This window comes from Periplaneta americana, chromosome 8 (assembly GCF_040183065.1).
Source record: "Periplaneta americana isolate PAMFEO1 chromosome 8, P.americana_PAMFEO1_priV1, whole genome shotgun sequence".
Lineage (NCBI taxonomy): Eukaryota > Metazoa > Arthropoda > Insecta > Blattodea > Blattidae > Periplaneta > Periplaneta americana.
In genome coordinates, this window is record NC_091124.1 from 87,652,391 (window position 1) to 87,673,258 (window position 20,868).

The 20,868-nt window shown below is 34.0% G+C and overlaps 1 protein-coding gene across 2 annotated transcripts in view; it reads left to right on the plus strand.

Annotated features, from left to right (window-relative positions):
* LOC138704864 (josephin-2-like) overlaps positions 1 to 19,671 on the plus strand; it is a 32,305-nt gene extending 12,634 nt beyond the window's left edge. Inside the window, exons 5-6 of one of the 2 annotated variants that reach the window (XM_069833206.1) lie at positions 12,591 to 12,844; positions 18,508 to 18,643. In XM_069833206.1, coding sequence (XP_069689307.1) covers positions 12,591 to 12,842 — 252 coding nt within the window. In that variant the 3' untranslated portion in view covers positions 12,843 to 12,844; positions 18,508 to 18,643. Of the gene's footprint in view, positions 1 to 12,590; positions 12,845 to 18,507 lie in introns of both variants that reach the window. The other variant, XM_069833205.1, reaches the window with a different exon arrangement.
* The last annotated feature ends 1,197 nt before the right edge of the window (positions 19,672 to 20,868 follow it).

A 20,868-nucleotide genomic window follows, 5' to 3' on the forward strand; every position in this document is an offset into this window, starting at 1 on the left:
AGAGCCAAGGAGAATAGGGGTTTTATTTTCCTCTACTTCAAACTCTCTAAAGTCGACGTCTTCTTCAACAGTAGAAGTTGCTCTGCCACCAGATGCAATGAAATTATTTAATCTAATAATTGTTTTGGATAATGTTTCTAATTGCATCTCGTGGCTGAGAGAACAAGGAACTTCAGCACAATTCTACATCTGTGCCTGTGGCAAAAGGATGAACATGTGTAATGTGTCACCAAATAGAAGTCGAAACTGCTCAGTGTGGAGGTGCTGAAAATGTAAAACAGCTATGGCAATAAGCATTTGTATGCACAAGTTGCACATAAGTGCCAGTAGTGGTCCGTCCTTTTCTCCTTCATATTTAAGGGTGTGAAATTAACTGTAGCATTTAGGCACGAAATGGCCCATTGTGCACCCCATAAGCTGGAAATCAACCCAGAAGACCACAATGCAACACCTGCCTTGTTATACTACTGGGTTTAATTTTCTGAAATTTCTCAGGAGACATTATATGTTTCCTGAGATAACGATGCATGATCTGGCTTAAACCAGCAAAATGTGAAGTGATGACTCAGCCTCCATCCCACATTTCCTACAAGTTGGGTCATCACTAAGGCCCAAAATGTGTAGGTGCTTATTTAGATGACAATGTTCAGTCAAAATTCCGGCAACTCATCTTAGTATTCTCCTTTTCAAGACCAAGAGTTGTTTAGTTGAGTCAAGTTTTGGTTCTCCAATAAGTTTAACCTGTCTCATAGCTGTTGCAGGTCTTCAGGCTCCTAGTAATCCTTTCATCAGGTTCTTCTTTAAAGCCTGTTTGATTATGTACGTAGAGAAGCCAACAAAAGTGTCAGGAACATAGCATTGGATTGAGGCTCCATGCTTGGCCAATAGATTAGCTTGTTCATTGCTATACACCCCACTGTATCCTGGGACTCAAATGAGTTGTACTTTATTTCTTCTGGATAGACTCTCCAGGGTAGTTCTACATTTTTCAACCAGCCTGGAGTCCACTCTGTGCGCACTTAGCACACCCAGTGCAGCCTGACTATCAGAGCAGATATAGATATTCATGCCTTGGCAAGGTCTTCTTAGGTTTTTCTGAGTGCAAGCTAATATCACAAACATTTCAGTTTGGAAAACCGTAGTTCATTGACCAAGGTCTTATACCATAAATCCCTGCTCCAGTACTGTTATCAATTCTGGAGCCACACCAAACTACCAGGTTTCCCCAAGAACCCTTGTTGTAGTAGTCCTCATGGTTCCTATGATACCTAGACATTCAAGCTATTGTATGCGATCCAACAAGATCCTTGCTTGGAAAGTCAGGTCCTAAATTTGCAGCATATGTACTATCTATGTTTGGTAGTATATATGCTTGTGGACAGTTTTCTACAATGAAGCATATGAAGCCAAGGTAGGATACAAGATTAAAAGTTGTTTAGCTACTTACATCATAAAAATCTTTTAATCCAGATATTATGAAAATTATTGACAAAACACAGAAAGCTCCTACTTTGGAGAGAACTAGTTCTGAAGATACACGGATCTTATAGGCCTAGTGTTCAAAGAGATAAAAAAATCGTTTTATAAAAGAATACGTTTGAATTACAGTCAACTCTGGATATAGTGAAATCGGTTATAGTGAACATTCGGCTATAGTGAACCTAAATCGTTGATCCCGGCCCATATACATTAAAAAGTACATTAATATTTTTGTTTATAGTGAACCTTAAAGATTGAAGTTACAAGAATTGTATCCTGACAAATTCTTATTTGAAATAATGTGTTGAGAACAACATTCTAAGTTTCTTATTCCTTTAGTCAAAGGACAAAGGTAGGGTTAGTGATTCTTAGATAATGAGCTGCACTGTAAATCCAGGCAACACGTGACGACCTTGCCTCACTCCACCATTGAAGGGTTACCATTCTGTTCTCAGACACTCTACTCTACTGTTATTTCTAATCCTCCACCGTCAAAGAGTCCCCTTTTGTTCTCAGAAACATTTCCATTATGACCAATAGCATCGAAACAACAGAAAATGAAATTGCCTTCTTTTATTAAAAGGGGATGGACATTATGTCCAGAGCATAAATGAAGATAAGATTCCGATGGCTTTCAAAGTCCATCAACCTCCTCCCAGTTTCCATTAAGTAACCTGGGAAATTCCAAGGCTTAGTACGCAGTCACACCATAACAGCATTTGTCATTTCTACCTGATCAGTCTGTTTCTAGTGTTCGAACAGTGAATGTACTGTGTAAAAATATCAAAGCATAAAGTGTTTTCTTTGGAAGATAAGGCGAATATTATAAGTGACATTTAACGTAGTCTTTCGCAAGGGGACGTGGGTCGACAGCATAGTGGAAGTATATCAACTATGAGTAACAGTATACAGTGTAATCCATTCCACAAAAATGAAATATTTTAATTACCGTATTGTATTAATATTTTATTTTCTTGTTCACAGTTTCATTCATTCCTGTCATTTAAGGTTAGGGGAGAGACATTTCGGATTTAGTGAACCTCGGATATAGTGAACAAAATATGCAAGACCGCAGAGGTTCATTATATCCAGAGTTGACTGTAGTATCCATGGAAGTAGAAGTTTGTATGTTACTCTGCTAAAATCAAGACGAAGAGAAAAAAATGTCAGGAATTGGCATGTTGTTTAATACAATCCTATTATTTCAGTAAATTTTGTGCAAAATGCAAACAATAATAAATAAGTACTGTGATCAAATGAGAATAAATTATTATTCTAGTCTGTTCTAGTTTCTTAATTTCGTTTGCAAGAAGGATTCAATTCATTTTCCTTAAGTAATAATATACATACATACTGTAGATACTGTATTGCATATGTTTTGAAATACAGTACAATATATATTCCGAAAAATAAATTAATTGTACTTGTATGGACTATAGTTTATTTCTACTATTACTACTGCTGCTACTGCTACTAAATCAGATGGGACATAATTTGTTTATTTGAGATTCTTTTCAATAATGAAGTTATTCCTAAACTCTGTCATCGCCACAATTGTACAATCCTTGCTCAGTATACTCATCCCTCCATCGTCCTTGGCACAAGATAGTAAACTGTCCTTACGGTTAGCACACTTCACGAGGTAACTTGTTTGCGCAAGAATCTTTGTTGCTACTGATGTAAAAGCTGGAGCTCTGTTAGGAAGGATCTTTCTTTGTGAGGTCTTGGTTCACTCTTAAAGAAATTATGTTATGGTCTTATTATTTTTGTTTGACATTTACTTATTTTTTATGTAGTGCATGAATTAAGTTTATCTAATTCTCATTCCATGCAAGAAGACTTTGCGTCTGCCTCTCTGGAGTAATGGTTAGCATGTCTGACCGTGAAACAAGCGGTTCAAATCCTGGTTGGGACAAGTTACCAGGTTGAGGTTTTTTCCAGCGTTTTCTGTTAGCACAATAAGAGCAAATCTGGGTAACTTTTGGCACTGTACCCTGGACTCATTTTGCCAGCATTATCACCTTTATCTCACTCAGACGCTAGATAACCATAGCAGTTGATAAAGTGAGTTGACATGTTCAAAACAAAACTTTTTAAACAAAGTGTTCAAAATTGTTAAAAACAATATTCGTTGATTAAAATGTTTTAAACACAACATTTAAAATTATATGATGATATTAAATTTTAAGCCAACAGAATTCTCTGTTATGTTTATTATTTATTTCTCCATTAATAATAAACAATGTTAAAACTATAGTATCAAAACATATCCTTTTTTTTTTCCACCCCATACAAGTTATTTCTCTCATTTTCTGGTTGTTTTATTTTATCCTACTTGTTTACAGTATAAAATCATGTTTGCCTTCTATTTATACTTTTATAAAATGTACAGTTATTAATCTATAATGGTTCTCCTGACTTTTTGGAGCCAACTTTAACTTTTTTCCAAACAAAAATTATTATTAATAAGGAATTTTTGTAGGATGTACAATGCAATCTTAATGCTAATATGTGCATTAGGCCTACCATCTTTTGCAGGTTTTGTTATATTCATAAAAAATTCACCGAAAAAGTATTTTAAGATGCTTAAATTATAAAATATTGTATTCTTTCTTCTTCTTCTTCTTTGGCACTACGGCCCTTGTAGTCTAGCCTTGGCCTCCCTTAGGATCTTGGTCCATTCCTGTCCAACCAGAGCCTTCTGCCTCCATCTTCTCACGCCATCCAACCATCTTAGTTTCTGTCTGCCAATATTGTGCCTGCCTTCTCTAGTCTTTTTTACTTTTCTACAAACTTAGCTTAAAATTTCAAAATGAAAAACTGAGCTATAAAATATAATTTTGAAAGTACACCACAGGATACCAGTTTTTTCTGTTGTAGCACTGAACCACCAAACACCACTTCTGCTTCATGAAATGTTTTGATTGTTAAGTGCACAGAAAAGACATGCAAGTTTGGCAGCCTTCTCTGTGGTACAAGTAATCATTCGATCATGATCACTTGCTCACTAATCAATACTCAACAGTGGCATCATAAGAAAGCAGAAATCCAGATATTCAGTTTGATTGAAAATGTGTCTTTGTGTTTGTTGTGTGGTCCAAGTAATAAATAGTAAATCCAAAGTAATCGGTGTTTTAATTATCTGTCTAAATATTTAAGAAAGCAAAATTTTGATGATGAGAATCCTGCATTAAAAAAGGTGTTTATTTAAAGAGGTGGAAAGTTGTGTACAATTGGCTTGTACTCACGTGTAATAATCCCTCTTAAGCTGACAATGAACCACAAATGGTCAAACAGCAGAAACAGATGCCCCACTGTTTTAATGAAATCAGAATTATAACTTTGTGCCAATTCAAAACTGGACTGTCAACCTTTTTTATAATGTTGTAAAAAATGATTTCTCGCTGTAATAGTTAATGGATCTTGAGAGAAATATAAGCCCTCAAATTGAGGTAAATTTTAAAAAATATTATTTTTTATGAAATTCACCATTAACTTTCATAAACTGTATTTTTTTTAGTTAGTAGGGTGTTAATTTTATTAATAAATAACTGTATTTAATTTAATAAACAGCGTTATAAATTTAAAATGTCTAAAATGCCGGTTTTCCGAATTTTTCTTTAAAAAATCTAGAATTTCGCTAATTTTTACAATACCCATCTGGCAACCCTATATATAAAAAGAAATGTCAACTTTATCATTTTCAGCAAAAGATTAATCAACTCAAAATGGCAACCATTTTCACTAAATTTCAAATAATAAAAAATGAGAGAGTCTCAAAATACAAAATATAATTCCTGAGTATCCAAGGAAAAGTGAGTTGCATCCTTTCGATTACTCACAGGATATGACTATTTGTAAAAACACTTGAAACAAAATTTGAATTTTTTCTTCACCACTTTATCCATTCTGCAGTCTTCAGAAAGAAATGAATCAGAATCATATATCTAGCCCTTTCCTCTAAACCACACTGTGTGTGTAAGAAATATTGAAGAGCAAGTGAGTTAAAGGCTTTTTTTTTTTTTGACAAGACTCACAGGCAGCCATACAAGCAGTATCATCAAATAACCAACTTCTAACAATGGACAGTCAACATCAGACAAGTGCTTAAACATCTCAATGCCTTCAAGAAACTATGGTCTTCCAGTGAATCCCTTCTCATGTTGGGTTAGAAGGAAATGAGATTACAGACACATGAGCAAAAAGAAGGTACCACAGTCCACACAGGTGATAGACCAATTCAGATGAGTGCGATGAGAAAAAAAGCAGCTCGAAAAGCAGGAGAAATATATACAAAAGAATAGGAAAAAGACAGTGATGTGATATCAGAAAAATGTGAGAGGAAAACAAGAGTAAACATCGAAAGGAAGCAGTTGCAAGATTCAGGATGAATACTGTTCACGACTGCTTGGCATCTCGTCTCCATAGGAAGAACATCACCCATCCAGTGAATGTCTACCATGCCATGGGATTTTTTATGGATGAGAGCCACCTGTCACTATACTCAGCATTGGACAGAAGCCGTGACATCTGCAAGCTCTGTTAGGATACCAGAAACAAACTGGGATAAATTCCCTGTTCAGCCATATGAAAACGTCGTCATCATCAGATTAGTAACTGTTTGTGACCAGCATCTCATCTCTTCAGAATTGGAATTTATACGTCATCAAAATGTGTTCTCTGCAGAGAATAAACTTCAACTGTGAACTTGTATCACGTACTAAACTGCAGAGTTTTAATAACATCACAGATGTTTACTGGCATATTACAATATAAATGGAGAAAATCCGTTGTTCTGAACATTTGACTAATTAATTATGATATATATCGTCAATTAAAATTAGTCAATATAGGAATCATTCTATGTGAAATCGAACACTTGAAAAATACTAAATGTTTATACATTTCGTACATGAAAATAAGTAGCTACATGGTGGCAATTTTAATCTAACATTAGTTCTTATAAGTCTATTCACAGTCAAATGTATTGAAATTGGCCTGTTAAGGTTTATTGTTTATTGTTAGTAAAATAACATGTACAAAAATACAGACTTAATTCTTCCCTGAAGGAAAAAAATGTTTTATAAATACATGTTTCCCTTAATCTGTATATTGTATATGGCGCCACATTTAACTCAGAGCTCATTTTAAAGCTTAAAAAGTGGATTTTCACTTTACACAATTTAAATGCAATTGAAATTAAAAAAAAAAAACTAATTTTAGATGATTTTAACATTAAATTTTGAAAATATGAACTTAATATGATATGTTAAAAATTTGAAAAAAATAATACTAGCATTTTTCTTGTTATTTGTTCACTCAGTGAAACTTCTTTTACAAGTGCATATATGAAATAAATATTATTTAAGATGCACTGCTCCCATGTTTCAGAAATAAATTTATCGCACAGTCGGCAAACTGCTTGGTTTTTGTGACCTGCCACAGAAGGGAAGTTAGAGGAGTTTCCGAAAATGTTTTTAGAACTTTATGATCACACAAAGGCCTTCAGTAACTTAGACTAATGTTTATGATATCTTAGTCTTTACAGTACAAATATATACAATTCTACAATTGTTCAAAATCGAAACCATATTTATGAGAACTAATCTTAACCTGAGGGCCATTTCCTAACGTTATGCACATTAGTCCAGCCCCTAGAGCAGCGCAACCTTGACGTCGTGCGCGAGCATCAAGCTCTGGTATGGAAAAAGGAGGGATTATGTATATGAATAAGCAGCCTGTTGGATTAAGAAAACAGTGGTGTACAAACTTCAGACGGAACGTTAAATTCATATGTCGTTATTTTTATATGACTTCTTTCTGTTTGGTATTATCTATATTGTCTGTAACACCAATTTTATTTCTTAATATTGCAGTTGTGTTTTAGACATTAATAAATAATAAAGAGTTAAGAAGGAATATTCACATAAATTCCATAGTAGTACAACTAAATTGTGCTAAGTGAATGAAACATATCATTCATAAAGAAAGTGATATCCCAAAGAAAGAAATTGAGTATGACATAATAAGTTGGAATTGCTATTGATGGTATCTTATGAAAGTAATCAAGAAACTAATCAAAACAATATTATAGTACAAAGCAAAGTTACCTAGGTATATGTTTCAACTGTAACTAATATTACATAACAAAACTATTATCGCATTATACTTTTAAGGTGATATTTGTTCACAACTTCCTATCATCAGAATGTTAAATTATTTTCTCGAAATCTGTTGAAGCTATAGAGCTGACGTTTTTATAACACATGGGCACATATCTCTTGTCTGTGATGTAACAGTAGTTGCTTTGTTAATTCATTTTCATGCGAATATTTTCAAAATTTGTAATACACTATCTTCAGTAATACGTATTTACAATATATTAAATTTACGAAAACATTGTTTCAGTACCTGTAAGGCTACTAAATAAACATATCTTAAAATTTCAGTTTTTTGTCAAAGTTGAGAAAATATTTCTTTTGAATAAAAAAAAGCACGCTTGTGAAAAATGAGCATTTAAAATAAAACTTACATTCTTATAATGCACTCATACTTCTCAGAAAAATCTAATATTTAACATAAATACAGTTTTAATAAGTTCTCTTCTCTTTATCCATTGAATCAATGCTGACCATCCCTGTGTATAGCTCGACCAAGCGGTATATACTACCTCTTTCGTCTGTCTGTTTTCCTTCCGCTGTAAAGTGCTCAGGCTCTCCTGAGCTCTAAAGCGCGCGCTTGCCCGTATGGGCATCAGTTGACATGACTGCCCTAGAGAATAGCTCTTGTTAAGGGACCCAACAGTTAAGTTGTCTCTTTCGCTACATTCCCTGATGATGGAACCAATATTTAGCTCCGAAATGTTGGATGTCTTTACATATATGACACTGTGCAAATGTCTAAAATCTCTTACACCATGCTGAACACTGTGAAAGTCCCAAATCATACTTATGCATGTTAATCATGAATCGCTCTATGCATGAGTGTGCCTAAGATTGTTGTTTGTTGTTTAGTCAACTGTCCGAAAATAGGTTTCAACCTCATAAGTGACACCAATAAGGCGTCACTCATGAGGCAACTAAGCCAAGGGATAATGGGGTAGGATGGCCAGGTCCTTTTCCCCTCTATTGCATACATTGTTGACTAGTAACATATTACACTAATCAGACTTCAGATGTATATAAACAATTGTTCTTCCTTCAACACATACCGTCAAGTGAGATGTACTACCTGATAGTAGATGTACATATCAGCCAGAACCTCAGAGGTGTGTATAAGATTAACGTGCAAGAATTCCACAGTAAGAATACTGGTGCAAAGAGAAAAAAGATCCAAAAGATTGGAAGAAGTACAGAAGAGTGGCACTAGAAAACACATTATTATAAAAACTAACAGAAATTGAACACCAGAAGAAGAAACGCAAGACTGAATTGGGCAATACTGTGCAATCAATTTGGCTTCAAACTGTAAGATCAACAATAACATTAATCACAAGCACAAATGAAATGGAACAACTATACAGTATTCATAGCTTACAGCAAACCTTTTGACATGCTTGATAGGACTGTAATGATAGAAAAACTGAGAAAATAACAGTAGAAAAATACTATATTATGAAACATATTTATAATGTTATACTTCATTGCATGAGTCAATGTTTAGCAAACAAGTGAAGCAAGTTTCCTAATTTTTACGAATCCAGTAATTCTATAACATTATAAACGTGTTTCGTATGCAATTTTTTTTGTACAATAACATTACAAAACAATAATTAATAAAGAATGAGTTGCTATGACAGCAGTGTTGTATTAAATATTATTGCATGAAAAATCATTTTCTAATATTAATTTTATGACACAAGTTATGCCGTCATATTATAAGTCGTTACATTTTAGTTGGCATGGTAATATTTTACGACATTGGTACAATAATTTAGCATATTGTGCACGATTTTGACTAATGATAAAAACTATTTATAATGCTGGTGTACAAAAAAGTTCATTAACAAACTTAATACGGAATATACTGAGCTCAAGCACCACCAGATTAAAAGACACAGTGGCAAATTGAGGGCATCATCCAGACTAATGGATTCTACAGGTAGATCCAATAAGTAGAGTCCAGATTTTATGTAATTTCGTATTCTGTTCCTATGTAGCTATAAGAAAAGCTAAAATATCTGTGAATCATACCAAAGGGATCATTATTCCGAAGTTTTAAGTTACATATTTTTACACATTTTTGTGCATAATAAATAGTTAGGTATATATTATATATTTTGAAAGAATACACATTTTTTCACCAATTTTTCCTCGATTTAATTCATAACGTACATGTTTGAAAATTGTTCACAAAGTTTGTTCCTTCGTCTCTAATGCATACAAATAATTTAATAATTGAAAATACTAATTTATTCTGTCAAAAAGTGAACATCCCTTTGCCATGCTAACAGTTTGTTTATCCCTTAAGAAGTAACGGAAAAGTATAAATAAATATCAAAGTGAAGGGTAGGTCATTGACTCATTGTACTGCTACTGTAGTGAAGGATAGAGTGAAAATTACCCTATGGGTATGACTATTTGGCACAGACACTCCCAATCGATGCTCTGAAAGTAAACAGTAGTTCTTTCAGTTATCTTGAGAAGCTTATTCTGACATCAGATGATACAGCTAGCTAGTCTACTGTTATGACACCAGTTGCATCCAAGTTAAAATAATGAATTTCAATTGGTGATGCCTTTGCTAGTGATGGTAAAATCATGCTGTGCAAAGTGTGTGACAAGTGCAATGGGTGCTCCATGAAGTCACAATTAGAACAGCATTTAAAAACTAAATTTCATGTGAGAAATAAAAAATGTGCTCCATCGGAAAAGCAAGTTCTTCTTACACAAGTTGTGCTGGAACCAGTGCCAATGAATTTAATAAAGATTTGTGCATGGCAATGGTTGCTGCAAACATACCATGGTATAAACTTGGATGCCATAGTTTTAAGCATTCCTATGCAAATACTGAGACTTTAATAGTCCGGATGAATTGACACTCTGAAAAATTATTTGAATTCCTGCTACACTGGCACAATGGAAACGATTAGAGCTTAACTTGGTGATTTCTACATAGGATTACTGTTGACGAGATAACAGATACCTTGGGTCATTTTGTCGCAAGTCTCGTCGTAGGTAAATTGGATCCAGAGACTGCAAACCAGTGGAACAGACAAATCATGGTACAGTTTCTCTATTCATCAACAACGAACTTAAGCAGTTAGGGATTAACAAAGAAAAGGTGCTGGTGCTCTACTCAGATGCTGCATTCTATACGCTGAAAGTTGGGGGTGCCCTGTCTGTGTTTTACCCTGATATGGTTCACTTCACATGTTTGGCACATGGACTACACCAAATGGCTGAGATCATAAAAGCTAAATTTCCTGAAGGGAATGGTTTATTATCAGCAACAAAAAGTGTTCCACAAATCTCCCTATCGCATGCAGTGTTACAAGAAACTGTTACCGGCTGTGTCTTTACCTCCACAGCCTGTGATTACTAGATGGGGAACATGGATAGAAGCTGTGAACTTCTTTAATGAATTAATTAAAGTGGAAATGTCCGTCAGTTTTCTTGTCAATGTTACAATGGTATAATTTACAAAATATGTGAATATTACAACATAATTTCAAAGTGTTGAACATTTTCGGCGATACATGGCATCATCAGAACATGTAACAATTAACACATAGATATGAATACATACTGTGCTTATGCAGAATTGACTAGTGATACAAAGAATTCATATACCGTGTGATCAGATATTTTCGGCTTTCTCACCAGCCAATTTGAATAAATGACGTCATTGCTACTTAGTGAGCATTGCCTTGAAGGGGTGATGGTGTGGGGGGAGAAAACGAACGTCTTCAAAAGTACTTTTTGACCAAGCAGGTAGTTCAAGAACTAACATGACCAATATCGCCTGTCACTTTGTCCATTGCCAGTGAGATGGAAATCACCACCAAGCACCGTATTTCCATGGTTGAAGCTTATTTCCAATCTGGAAGGATAATCCAGGGAGAATATCGTTACGATGTGAGTCACTGTATGAATGAATTTCGCCTCTCTTACCCAAAATTTCAGCAGGTACCCAGAGACAACATTACAGGGACAGTTAAGAGGTTAGTTGGATGTGTTGTAATCAGTTTATAATTGTTATACTAAATTCTTTCTTCATAATGATTTTCTTTATTCCCCTTTTCAGTGATCTGTTAATGATCAAATTTCTCTCTTTCTAATGGCTTTAGCCTTTCCTTTTCTCATTTACCAATCGGACAGATAGATATTATGTACGGTATTTATCTAGGTATTTTTATTGTTTGAATACGGTACTGTATTTTGCTTGTCATAGATACATTGTCCTCTTTTGCTCTGTTGGCTCAGTTACCTGAAAAAAGAAGAGAACTGGGCGCTCTTAACTTATAGACATTACCATGGACATAATATGAGGACGTATGACAGAGAGGCCACGGACATCACTGCATCAGCTCAGTCGAGAGATTGAGTTGTCATATGGCAGTAAAGAAAGTGATGAAGCTCTACCCATACAAAAATAACACGGCTGCATGAGTTGAGAGATCCTGATTTGCCAGCCCACATCAACTTCTGTACTTATTTTTTGGAACAATTTGAGGCTGAGATCGAACAAGACATGTTGTTTACATCAAACGAATGTTTGTTTCAACTGATAAACCACATAAACAGTCAAAACTATAGAATATGGGTGTCGGAGCCACCCAAGAACATGTGAAAGTTGCCTTATATACTCCGAGTTTGGGCTGTACTGTTGCAGCAAAGAGTGATCTGGTCAATATTCTTTAATGGGAGGCTAAATGCCAAACGATATCGGAATGAAATTATGGCACCTTTCATTGAACAACTGGACGAGCAAGAAAGATCTGATGGGTATTCCAGTGGGATGGTGCTTCTGCTCACACAGCCAAGGAACTATTAACTTTCTTGAGACACACTTCCACGGCAGGTGAAAATAATTCATTACAAAAATGGATGTGGTATGTAATACGCATAAAGCAATAATAAACAAACACGTAAAAACTCCTTTTCTTACAGGCTTCTCAGCAATCCCGTATGGCCTCCAAGGTCCCCAGATTTGGCTCCCCCAGATTTTTTTTTCTCCGGGGTTATCTCAAAGATCGCGTCTTTAAGAGACACTCCGAGAACTTGGAGCAGTTGAGACAGTTCATCCTGCAAGAGATGACTACCTTCACTCCGGAAATTCTGCAGGCCGTATATGACAACATGGTCAAAAGAGTGAGAAAATGTTTGGACGTGAATGGTGGACATGTGGAACCATTTGTTTAAAAGTAATAATTGCAATATAATTCCCAAAAGCGCACTTTATGTTCTTCTTTCTTCTTTCCTTTGTTTTGTCGGTGTAAGCTCCATTATTTTTTGTTTTGATATAGTATGATTATTTTATTTCTTTGTTAAAACGGTATTGTTGAAAACAACATACCCTTTACGTAAAAAACCTCCCATTGATTCCATTTGCCTTTCCAACAACATAACTCCTCACTGCAAGAATGTATGGTAGCAGAATCAAACAGAAAGGAGTTGAAAATGTAAACACGGTTAGAGACAACTCTCGCGATTCAGTACACTTCCCACTATGGTACGCCTACCACCCCATACCACTCATAAGACTAACTCCAAGTTACCCATCAACAAGGCGTCGAGGCCTTAGTGTGTAGAAACTCGCTCTGCATTAGTGACGACATTAATTCAAATTGACTTGCAGAAAAGGCCGAACATATTTGATCACACAGTAGATTACAATATTAAAATATTTAAAAATAATTCATACGTGGACAATGGACATAATAAAATATATAAATCTTTAATAACCATGTTGAGTTCGATAAGTTGTATGAGAATCAAAGTTTATTTTTAGTAGGCTGTCAAAACTTATCTAATTGTATTACAAAGTCACAATGTTTTTATTTTAGCATATCGATAAACATTTTCGGTTTAATTAAACCATCATCAGATCTTTCGTAAACTCCAACTTGTTCATAATTTTTAAATTGTTTACGAAAGATCTGATGATGGTTTAATTAAACCAAAAACATTTATCGATATGCTAAAATAAAAACATTGTGATTTTGTAATACAGTTAGATAAGTTTTGACGGCCTACTAGAAATAAACTTTAATTATATAAATCTTGTTGCTGAATAAAATTATAAAATCAAAGTTGCATTATTTATATTATATACCAGAGGTTCTTAACCTTTTTTGGCCAAGACCCAAAGTTAACAAGGTGATAAACTTGCGCGACCCATGGGCCTGTTTTGAAGTTAAACAGTACTGTTGTAATAAAAACAAGTAAGTGTAGCAATTATTTATTAATATAGAGTTGTAATATTTCATAATAAGCAATAATTACAAAATATAATCATAATCCCAAGTACTTTAATTAACATTTCTTTAATTTTCTTTTTTCCGAAGCTACAGTGACCCATCCCAAAAGCTACTGTGACTCTTGTTTGGATTGTGATCCATAAGTTAAGAACTCCTGGTATATACATTGTCTTCCTATGGAAGTCAGCACATGTTGCTAGAGTCAATCGAGCTGTTAATAAAGTAGCTGTGGAGAACAGGAGGAGCTCTATGCTGTGTGCATGCTGACATGTTTAACACTGTGAAATAATGTTGTAAATATTCAAATATTTTGTAAATTATAACATTGTAACATTGATAAGCAAATTGACGGACATTTCCACAACATTTTATCAAATTTCTAGAATGAACATTTCGAGGCAATGAAGTCGGTGGTGGAAATATTTTCTCCTGAAAGTGCATCATCTGTGCGTGAGTCCATGAGTGCTTTTCAGGATTCGAAGGTAGCTTACATCACAAGTCATTTCAGTTAGATTTCGAACACCACTAAAAAGCTGGAAACTTCAGGACTGGCCCTTCATGAATCTATGTCAATAGTGGAAGATGCAACCAATAAACTGAGTGTTGTGCCGGAGTAATCAGTGAGTTTGTATAAGTAAAATTTAATGATTTATTGAAAAAGAATCCAGGATACACAACTTTTTCCGCTTTATGCTAAATAAAGGTGAGTGTATGCAGCTCCCTGAGAACATTGTTTCGAGTATCATTCCTCATCTGAAATACATGCCAGTTACTTCGTGTGAAGTTGAGAGAACGTTTTTCCCATTTATAAGAACATTCTAACAGACAAAAGGCAATCGATACTGCAGAAAATATGGGAAAATATTTAATTATTAATTGTGCTTCCAAACAATAATTAAATGAGATTGAACCACATGTGCACCTGTAATTTTTGTCAGTTCTGTTTTATTATCAGTGTGCAAAAATACATCTAATAAAGCTTGAATTTGAAGTTACATTTTTTTTTTTTTATGTATTGATCTACATATTTTGCCATTTTCAGCTACATATTTCTCATTTTCATATTACATAAAATCCGGGTTCTACCAATAAAGCATATTCTTAACATTGCAAACAGATTAGCAGTAGAAAATAAAAGACATCAAAATGTACAGCTCCTGATCAAACAATGTTGGAAACCTGCAAGCAGAATTCATGCTGAAAAGATGGGCAAAAGAGAGTTCGTAATTATCGAAAATAAACCTTAACGGATGATATTCAGGAAAAGAAAAGAATAAGACATATAATAAATATATGAAAGAAAGGTGCTGTAAATTACAAATACCTACTAATATCTGGACCTGAAACAACATTTTACATGCACGTAGCAGAAATGAAAGCAGCAATATATCCCATGCCATAAGAGAACTCAAGAAATTATCATGGAAGACTATCATGAGGTTATTCAGAGCTAACATAGTCCACATTGTGACGTACCTGACAGAAGTTAAATATGGAATAGTAATATAAAAAAAAGTAAAAGCTAATTTCGTGAAAGTAACTCTCAGCCTTTCAGAGTTTGACTTACAAATTCACGAGAGAAGCATTATTATCTAAAGATATCAGAACACATTGTTTTCTCAAGTGTCTTTATTACAGCATGCTTCCTTTTGTAGTAACACTACTTTGTTTCTTGTTCTTCTTTCTACATATCATCAAAATTAATGTCACCACAGTCATCACCATCATCATCCTCTCATCATGCCCTCCTTTTGGAAGATTAATAACAAATATGCCATCATGTAATTTTGCTTTCCCAAAGTTTTTCTTTTGATACTGTACATCCTCCCATTCTTGTAAGTTTTCATTCATTTGATCCTCTATCTTATTTGTGATCTCCCAATTAGACTTGACCAAACTGCTTTAATCTGTAAGATCATAAATTTATTTTTAACTTTTCTGTATTTAGAATGCTCCTGATTTTATCATTTCATGTTCAGTTCTTCCTTTTCATCTTTTTTTAAAACTCCACGTAGATATTTAATCTCTGCAGTCTGAATTCTACTTAAATCCCTTTTTTTTTTGGGTGTATGTCCATATTTTTTAGGTCTGAAACCAACAAATTTCTTAAATTATTTAGTTACATGAACTGCCCACGAACTTCCTTTGTTTCTTTTTTTGTGTTTGTAATATTTCCATTTTTTCTTTCTATTTTTACACTAAAAAAGATTGTTCTCCCTCATGACATGAACACATTGAGTCTTATCACCATCTATACCTGCTCTGAGTAATATTGTCTTCTGCTGAACCTTCTTTTAACTGAAGGGAAGAATATACTGCAAGCGCTAAATGTTAGTAGTGGTCCAGTGAGTTTATTACCTTTTTTTTAGTATATTAATTTTACTTTATAACCCATAGTCAGCTTTTTTTTTTATTATCCGACTTAATAAACCCTATTTCACCCTGACGTATATTAGGGTTATAGTTGGCATCAAAATACATATTTTATAACCAAAAAACTATAGTAAAATTATAATATAAAATTTGTGGTCACAGTTACAATTCACATGAATTATGTAGAAGAATGCACCTTAATGAAAGAATGGATCCTGTTAAAGATTAATGAGATGTTTGAGGAATAATCAATGCAAAAGATATACAAGAATGTCTAACCGTTTCAGAGTCAGTTCTCTACCAGAACTTTTGTTTCTCTCCTGAAGGACAATATCTGGATTCAGCATTGATTTCAACAAGCGAGAGGTTATATGAGAATTTCTGTAATATATTTCTCAAAATTATTACATCTATTAATATCTTTTTTCTGACCTGTATAACCAAGAGTATTGTTTAGACCGGTGGTATTCAGGGTATGCAGGATTGTATCAAATGGTACGCATCCTATTGATTACTTATGTAAAATACTGACATATTTATTTTATTATACTTGTTGATAATTATTGCATTACATTATAGTATCTTTTGCAATATCAGTTCTTGTTTTTCCTTGCTTGAATACCATTTTACGTAAATCATTACTATTGTTATTGTATCAATAACACTGTATAATAATAATAATAATAATAATTATTATTATTATTATTATTATTATTATTATTATTATTATCATCATCATCATCATCATCATCAACTTGGAGCAACAATAACAAATATAAATGACACTCGGGAGGAAATTAAATGCAAAATAAATATGGGAAATGCCTGTTACTATTCAGTTAAGAGCTTTTATCATCTAGTCCACTGTCAAAAAATCTGAAAGTTAGAATTTATAAAACAGTTATATTACTGGTTGTTCTGTATAGTTGTGAAACTTGGACTTTCACTTTGAGAGAGAAACAGAGATTAAGGGTGTTTGAGAATAAGGTTCTTAGGAAAATATTTGAGCTAAGAGGGATGAAGTTACAGGAGAATAGAGAAAGTTACACAATTCAGAACTGCATGCATGTTTTGTATTCCTTAAGCCCGTACATGTTCAAAATGGCCCCCTTCCGCTACAGTACAACAACAATGTACAACAGAGCGACATACCAATTGGATTGTTGCAATGAAATATCATTACAGGCATGTTCAATGTGAACTCTCAGTTCCTCCAGTGTTTGTGGTTTTGTGGTGTACACTGTGTCCTTTAGAGCTCCCCATAGGTAGAAGTCTGGACGGGTTAAATCCAGAGATCGAGGCAGAAACTCTGCAGCACTTTCTCTTCGTCCTATCCATCTCTGATTGAGTGTGCGATCGAGAAAATTCCACAAAAACCACTGGTTTAGACAAATTTTATTCTGTACTGGCAATGTTGTAGAAAAAGTCATTACTTGGATTTCTCTATATTAATTTCCGTATAATTCTGTGCAGCAGTTTTAAAATTATGGACTGAATGTTTTAAATCATCTTCATAAGGTGTGATAAGGCCAGTCATCTGCAAAAAGTATGGCATCTAACCGCAAATTTTTATATAATTCGTACATGTCCATAATACTGTTCCCATCATTTCTTAATGATAGTGTTCATATATAATGAATAGCAGAGGTGACGGACCTCAGCCTTGTTGGACTTCAGGTTTTATTTTTCTCCATTCTGATAACTAATTTGTAATTTTAACTGGAATTAAATTTGTTTTATAAAACTTGTATATATTTTATGTATGATTTGTTGTGAGATATTATCTTTCGCAAAAATCTCTAATAATAATAATAATTTCTATTCATTTTGTCAAATGGTTTTAGTAAAATTGATGAAAACAGTATGTAACTTCATTGTGTTTTTGTATTAAAGTTTTCATTGAAAATAGTCATCAGCACAGGATCTGTCTTTAGGAAAGCCATTTTGTTCTTCAGTCTTAGGAATTATGAAAAGAACTGATCTTTCCATGATTTTCTGGACCATCCTATTGTTCTTTGACAATGTTATCAGTTCCAGGAAAATAACTGATAACATGTCATTGTAAATGAATTTATTGGATCCACTAGTCACGAGAATTATCTGTACATAGTACCGGTATATTGTACTATTTATGGCTTTGGATCATGCCTGTGTATAAGAACGCAGTCATTTTTACTATAAGAGAGTAGCAGAAAACGCGAAAAAAAATTATTCTGGGCTCTTTTTTATTACAGAGTGGAGATGTAACTACTTATCTTTGTGAGCAACTTGAATGCAAAGAAAAGGAACTGTTTGTAGTGGTTACAAGCGAAGTGGAACAAAATCAGAGCTGGCAGTATGGAAGTCATGGTGATAAGAACTTGATAGGAAATAATATAGATTGCTTTGCTGAGGAGTCAGTTGGAAATCATCATTCACACATCCACCTGGAAGCCACAAGAGAATTGCTGCCAAACTTTAGTACATGCAGCAGCACTAGAATAACACCAAATGTAGATAACAAAGCAGCTTTAGCATCAAACATTGAAGGGTCACCAGCAGATGGAAACATGGACTCTGTTACTCAGCATATGATGTGCAATATTAGTAATAAACGGACGATAAATTCCCCTCTTCTGGATTTAAATAGATAGTGATAAAGATGAGATTGTGTTCTTAATTATTTTTAGCTAACTAATGGTACTTGTTGACAGAATGGGTACGAAATCTACGCACAATAAAATTGTTGAGAATCAGGATGTAGAACATCTGTTGTCTGTAGGAATATTTAATGGATTGAAATGTTCTTAGTTCAGTAATTAACTGCTACAAAAATTAAAAACATTTATGCAACTTTGATAAAAATTTGTTCTTGACAGCTTCTTGCTAAGCAGCTATCTTGCAGACATCATTAAAAAATTGTAATGTCTTTTTGCAGAATCTCTTAAGCTGATCAATGCAGCCAAACCTATTAAAATATAATTTAATTCAAAATCACAAAAAGTTATTAATATGTATTCAAAATACTCTTATAGCTAGTAATGGCAAGATACTGTACCTTAAATATTCGAGTTTCATCGTAGTAGTGATAACAAATTAGATATAGTCTTGTCTAAAACGACATCTCTCTTACGATAAGAGAAGCTCTTTAGAAATCATATACAATTTAAATCTTTCCTGTTGGTAATAAAAAAAGTCAGTATTATATAACAAATAATTGTCAACACCTTCCATTACAAGCCTATGTCATTCTCTTTTCCATATATATTGTATTGTGATTTTGGTTTTTTTGCTGAGAGAAATACTATTCCACTAAAATGGTTAAAATTATTAACTATTTACTGGGACCATGAGTTCAAACTTCTTGCTAACAATGCTATTTGAGAAATGTAAAATAAATTATTATCTTTAATTGAAAATTGGTTTTATTGCCTTTAGTTATCTTTGTAGTTGACTACCAAGACACAAAATAGAAAGAAATATGTTCTGTATCATTTACTGTTGTTCAAAAGTTAGTCTACATTGGTTCCACAAGCTGACTTCATTTCGTTGTGGATGTTTTCCAGTGTCACTCCTGTTGATCCGTACAATATTTTTTCTTGCTTTCCAGTAAATCTGCCTGCTTCTATACAACTTGAATACTTGGGAACTGAAGACTTTTGCACTATGACATTTAAAAATCTTTGTTATTCTTAATTTATTTTAAATGAACTTTTAAATTAGAACATAGTTTATTGAATTATCAGAAATATCTCTGGAAGGGTGGATGAATTGAATAGCATATAAACGAATTCTGCCTCTTATTGGGAACTCATTTTGTCTCCAGTGGCAGATATGGATGGATGAGTTGCAAGGGGAGGGTAGGACAAACTGACATACACTGATGTCATTCTTAAGGTACAGTCACACGTCGCTACTTTTGCAGTGCTGCAGTACAAAAAACTGCACAACTCTTGTACTGCGACGTGTGAACAATGGTGCAACCCGGAAAGTAGCGGCTACCGAACTGCTGCCCGCTACATTTTCATGCTGCGCACAGCTTAGAAGTAGCAACATGTGAACAGGGTTCTCAGGGTTGCAGCCACAGCATTTTTGATATCAGTTTTGTTGAAACTTTTGCTGCAGTTGCGACCAGTGTTGCCACCCAAATGTGCCAATGATACTTTTGTTTGGATATATTTTAATGTTAGATGTGATGAAAATAAATTATTTGTAGCAGTTACTAAATGTACAACACAGTCTGAGTATATTTGCTGACGATATAATTTTTTTTTTTTTTTTTTTTAATTTTCCATAGCATAGTTTCAAACAGGAGGGTTGCTAACATTGATTACGTGAATATACTGTTAGTTATCATTTAAGTATATAGGCGTAAAACTAATGCTAATTTCTGAATACTAGTTAGGACAGAAAAGCAAATAATAGATAAGTAAGCTATCGCATGAGTTTCATAATAATGCGAACATAACCACAAAATGTATATTGATAAGTCAACACAGATCTGGAAACCTGCAGCTAGACTGCGGCTGCAAAAGTAGCACCTTATGTGTGAGCAGACTCGCAACCTCCAATTGCAACTTTTGCAGCACTAGGTTGCACAGCACAAAAAGTAGTGT